The sequence below is a fragment of the Sphaeroforma arctica genome (assembly GCF_001186125.1).
Source record: "Sphaeroforma arctica JP610 unplaced genomic scaffold supercont1.164, whole genome shotgun sequence".
Taxonomy (NCBI): Eukaryota; class Ichthyosporea; order Ichthyophonida; genus Sphaeroforma; species Sphaeroforma arctica.
This window is the reverse complement of record NW_014040394.1, coordinates 108,172-113,843: the sequence shown is the minus strand read 5'-3', so window position 1 is coordinate 113,843 and position 5,672 is coordinate 108,172. Positions and strand designations below refer to the sequence as shown.

Here is a 5,672-nt window from a genome sequence, read left to right as displayed (position 1 = left end):
ATATATATATGTGTGTGTGGCCTTGTTTTCTTTTGCCGGTGGTTGTATGGATGTGTGCGTGTGTAGTCTAATATATACAGGTATCTGTCGTGTACCACTATTAAAGTATGCACCTATTAGATATACATTTGCGAGCGAACATATATACTTCTAAAATATACGACTTTATGTAAGCAATCTAAATTAAATGAATTATATGGACAAAGAGTCTTTCACTATATGCCAGGAACAGGATGTAGTTAAAATAACATTCAGTCTGAACAATATACATACCGAAGTTCTCAAAAGCATGCCATCCACTAGAAAGTCGAACGGTATAGGCTTCTCATTTCCAAGCAAATGGTTCACAATTTCACTCAAAGCATATCGCCTAAGGGTTTCTGGGACAGCAATAGGCGTATCTGTTACAGTGAATTGTGCTTCATCGCTGGGAACGAATCTCACTTGCACCGTGCTTGTAGGCCCGACTTCGGTTGTAGTTGTTGACGACATGTTGACCATCGAAGACAATGTGTCTGTATATTACTTGACTGGAATACTATAGACTAGCAAATAATCGCAGTGCTCTCCTTATTTCTTTGTATACACTCGATGTAGTACTGGGGAAATTGGCAGACTAGATTCTTGCAGTGAATGTATGCGTACCTGCTGTCATAGTACACAGCAACCTCAATTTCAAGTATCATCTATGTAGTCGACATTCCAATAAAATACACGTGCTGTCTATTATCGGTAAAATCGAATTTTATTCTAAAAATAATACTTCTATGGCATTTTCTCACACATTCGCCAAGCAACATAATAAATACATGCATTTGTATTTTGTGGTAATAATATATTAATATTGTAGCATAGACACGTATGTACAAAGTTCAATAGATAAGCTACATTGATCTCATCATAAGCCACATCCACCAACATTGTCATATGTCAATTCAATTTTATGCATAACTACAAAGTATACGGTTGAGTTCATCTCCATCCCACAGGACAGACGATGATGACTCCTTTCTAGCGATTTTTGTTATTCCAATCATAGATGACGGGAAGCATACATAGGGGCACTAAGTAAAGATAAATATATACATCAATATGAATATGTGATCCTATGACAAGTTTACTGAACTCGTCTGTGCCTACATGACTGCTCTTTCATTTAGGTGTTACTGTGGCAGTGTGGTATATATTGTTAGTTCAGGTGCTGAACTGTCGTGTTGATGTGCGCAGATGTAGGATAGACTATACGTAGTCATGTTGCCGCAAGAAGACAGCCTGGGATTCAAACCTCTGTCTTTGGAAAAGACTACTTCACTCACATCAGTCCGGTGATATAGCTGTGCACGCATATACTATTATACGTCCAACAAGCCATCACCAACAATTCATCTGGTTGTTTAACATTTGCGCATGCTTGCCCCCTTCATTTCCATGCCGAGGTGTCTACTTGCACGATAACTACATGTTTAGCACACACTTATATTCGGGCCTACGATTGCACTCAAAAAAGTACGTTTGTTCGCTATTTTCTTCTCTCCGCTTTTAAAGTCGATTGAGTGATAGTTTTGAGTGCTGTCCAATTGCTGTACCAGTTTCTGAAATAGTGTACGTGCTAATGTATACCCTTAATACAGTCGTACGACGGGTTCATCGCAGCATGTATCATGGTGGGGCGAATAATGCAACCCTGGGTGTGTATGGTAATATATATACCTGTTGATATTTATTTTTTTGATATGTAAAACAATCGGCAGAAATACGCTGGCTTGCTTCAGAGTATTGGAACTTGGGAATCGTTGTTTCTGCATCACCGTTGACTTGTGGTGCGAGTCAGGCGAATAGTCACACTGAATACCATAGCAGTATTCAAGACATAATTATTCACAAAAAAAAAAGCTGGTTCTTTATATCCTCAATAGACACAACTAGAACAGTCAATAAAAGTGCCCAGATACTTTTATTTTATTGCCGAATCAATTGGAGTACAAAGCAGAGGATTACTTCATATGAATAGAATCTTGAAGGGTATTCTCAATTCCAGTGTAGTCCAATCGAAGATGACCCATATCAATCTCATAGAGCCAGCACAACACTTGTTGGTTGGTAATATATTATTTCTTGCTTCTCAATCAGAATCACTTTCGGCATTGTCTCCCACCACTGCAGCTCGCACCGATGCGGGAAGCATGCTGTCGTAACTGTATTCAGGTGCGATCGTGGGTGAAATGTGCATGGGAGCCTCGATTCCTATCGAAGACTTCTATGAAGGTTGATATTGTCCCGAGACGAAATTTTCAAAGCTTTCATAGGAATTACTTATTGATATTCTCTTCATTTGAACAACTGATTTTACGCAAATGTGTAGGCAGCTTCCAACGAGAACGGAACATCATATATGAAAAGTGGCGCCGTGGTATGCATACTGATACGGCAATGTTCGTAAGGGAGCAGATCTAGTCGACAATTCATATAGCTATACATAATTCAAAACTGTGGTTTGATTGTGAATCATTGATGTCTTACCGATAGCGATTAAGCCGCTTTTTGACCAGCTTTTGAGTACTGGCTGTGAAATGCAATGTCCAAATAACATCTTCAGGGTACGATTGCGCGACATCGACAATCTCATCTAGCAATGCCGCAAGTCGGCCCATATTTCGGCTAGGGTCGCCTTCTACTCTCTCTTTGCACATATCGATATCTATCAGCTCGGGTGATCTGTATGGGATGTCGCGCAAGGGGAGCAAATGAATCTCTTGGTGGGCATATTCATGATACTACGATCACGATTAGCGATCCTAGTACGAAGTGAACCTCAAATGAACACATATGTATACTCTGCGCTATTTTAGGAAATCTAAGGAATCGTAGGAGTGTGTGCTTTTGACTAGCCGGCATATCGCGCATGCATTATAGAACCAATCTCTAAGAGCAAGTTGGCGGTGCCAATTTCGAAGGAGCGCGTTGCATGTTGTGTAATCTGACATGCGCTCGAGCCAGCCCGGGATGTGTTGCACATCAGAATATCCAGACTCACGTGATGTAACCTCTGAGATGAAATCCGAGTAAGAGATATTTGGCTCCAGCCAGGTACATCTGTAGCCATTTATCGGCGTAGTCAAATTCGTGCGCAAATTTGATCGCTTTCGTACACAACTCCGCCGCATCGTATTTCACTGTGGTCAATGGCGCACCTCCCCTACGTATTTTGAGATCGGAGTCCTTGAAGTCTTTCTGAGTAGTCTCATTGTTGATGCTCACCACGGCTAGCGCTGTGGATAGATCATACTCGATATCGTCAGTGTTCCTGTCCAGGACAGCGTCAGTCTCACTCCCTATAAGCATACCCATTCCTGCTAGGTCATAATAAACTACACGCCTATGAGTTCCAGCGGAATGTGGCCGGTCTCGCTCTGCATACACTCGCTCAAAATCAAATCCGAAACCAGCATGCTCGGGGTAGTCTACATCCTTAGGTTCAACGCGCTGCAGTAGCACTAGATCACCCACTCGGCACACATCTATACGGAAATCCTTCGTGCGGGTCCCTTCCAGAAAGCTGTGTAGTTTGCGAATGTTGTTGCGATCCGAGACAATGTCTACATCCGAGAAGTCGAAGTCGGGCGAGCACAGCATAACACTACGAAAGAGCGGTTCGAGTGGAGCGCTAGGATGGCGCAGATGATTCTCGTCTATGACATTAGTGCCCTGTTCTCGAGTCAACTGGAGGTTGCTTTGGAGGTCCTTCGAGACCACGCCGGGTGCACCAGGAACGACCAATGTACTATCTTTCAGCCAGTTGTAGGATGCCACTGTCTGCAGCCCAGTGATCTCGCATCGTTCTACAGTTTTGTTTATCGAAGACGATGTCCAAGTCTTCTTCGATGTGGAATCGTTATTCATATCGTTATTTGTTCTTCTTCGCTAGAGTTCCTATATTCCCTTACAAAATCAAGTGTGTTGTGTTGCTTGCAACGGCGGTGGATCCTTTTATGTTTTCACAATGTATTATATTTTCTCCTTGTGAGCAGCCTAGTCAATATTGTTGGGATTAATCTAAATGAATCTGATCATTGGCTGTCGTGTTGCATCGGTAGTTTTTTTTCAGCTCCTGACATGCCATTTCATAGTGACAAACTGAGATTAACACGTCAGTGACAGTTTATCTGACTTCTTCGGAGTACGAATGTTTGTGTCAGGGTCAGCATGTTAGTTCTGTACAGCTGTGTGATACAATGATAGCAAAGTTTTGCTTGTTGTACTTGTTGTATGATGTTCTCTTCGTGGGCGATACCTGCTGAGGTATCAGCAGATACAACTAAAAGACTTCCAACGAGTGTGTACACACACCTAGTTTAAAATCGATGTGGAAGTATAATGTGATAGTATTTCAAAATAACACAATGTGCGCCTTGCTAACCGAATACTATAATTCATTGTTTGTTGAGATATTTAAAGCTTCTGAGAAATGCGCTCACATAATATAGACCACATCCATGATCATAGTAGCTAGGTGTGTTGTGGTAGTCAGGTAGACCTCAAATCTTGCATTTAGTATGGTCAATTATGGTCTAACATCATTAAGTGCGGTACCTATGAAGCATGTCTCTGCAATTTCTCGTAAATACATTATAGTTTTTTTGGTCAGGTAGACTGCGATACAAACTGTTCAAGGTCTGTGTGAGCCGATGCTGTGTTGCAACAAATCAACTAAAATAAGATCCTTTTCTTTTAAATGCATGAGGAGACTAGCTGGTAGCCTACTTGTATATATTGTATACACGCTGCATGGACATAGGATAGCCTCATTTGTAGCTGTCCTATACTGTACAATCCGAATGGCCCAGATTCGGGGTTGTTTGGGGTTTGGTATTCAACTTTTGTACAGCAACCTTTATTTTCAGTCTTATATGACTTATTTCTAATGCCTCGCCGCGATATTCTCTTCCGCAGTGCTGGGTGAGAATTGATGACGGATAGCGTCCATATGGTGTTGTAATAGAATCTGACATGTTCAGTACTTATAACAAGCCACGCGATTTATAAGTCGCAACTACTGCCGGTATAAATACTATACATATGTCAAAAATGTAACTACTCAGCCGTAGACAAAGGAAATAGGACCGTATCTTCACAGTAGTATATAAGTTTGATCTCAGAAAAGAATGAATATACCCTTTCGAGAGGCATCGGTATTGATGTCGCACATCTATTGATTTCGCGCGATAAATAAAATCGAGGTCATATCTGGCCTTTAAAGACCATTCCTTCATTCGCTAGCGTTTAACTCTCGCGTCGCCCAAAGCTCATAAACTGTTTACCCAGACAGCTTAGTTTTATAAAAGATATCTCATGCACTTGCACGGCTGTATCTAAATTCACCTCTGAGAACCCAACCCTCGGCCAGGGGCATGCTTCCGAACTCCCACGGGTTCGGCAATTCCCTACAAAGAATAGCGAGTGTGATTGTCAGAGCAATCTCACAGAACCAGAAGTTCAATGTAGTCAGCGCTATAGACTAGTTGGTTCTGAACACAAAAAGGCGCATCGACTGAAGCGGATGACCCATATTTTCAAATAGAAATACAGAGCAGTCATAACTGCTGAGAGCTACAGAATATATATATATATATATATAGATATAATATATATATAATATAAATATATATGTATCA

At 41.3% G+C, this 5,672-nt stretch overlaps 3 protein-coding genes across 3 annotated transcripts in view; all 3 read right to left on the bottom strand.

Annotated features, from left to right (window-relative positions):
* SARC_03285 (hypothetical protein) overlaps positions 1-642 on the bottom strand; it is a 4,739-nt gene extending 4,097 nt beyond the window's left edge. The window contains exon 1 of the mRNA XM_014302938.1: positions 274-642. Coding sequence (XP_014158413.1) covers positions 274-501 — 228 coding nt within the window. The 5' untranslated portion in view covers positions 502-642. The remainder of the gene's footprint in view (positions 1-273) is intronic.
* A 1,874-nt stretch (positions 643-2,516) lies between these two features.
* Positions 2,517-3,900, bottom strand: SARC_03284 (hypothetical protein; the record flags this gene model as incomplete). Its single annotated transcript, XM_014302937.1, has 2 exons — positions 2,517-2,715; positions 3,035-3,900. The coding sequence occupies 2 exons, from the start codon at positions 3,898-3,900 to the stop codon at positions 2,517-2,519; spliced, it is 1,065 nt and encodes a 354-aa protein (XP_014158412.1).
* A 957-nt stretch (positions 3,901-4,857) lies between these two features.
* SARC_03283 (hypothetical protein) overlaps positions 4,858-5,672 on the bottom strand; it is a gene marked incomplete at its 5' end in the record, with an annotated part of 7,383 nt that continues 6,568 nt past the window's right edge. Inside the window, one exon of the mRNA XM_014302936.1 lies at positions 4,858-5,441. Coding sequence (XP_014158411.1) covers positions 5,376-5,441 — 66 coding nt within the window. The 3' untranslated portion in view covers positions 4,858-5,375. The remainder of the gene's footprint in view (positions 5,442-5,672) is intronic.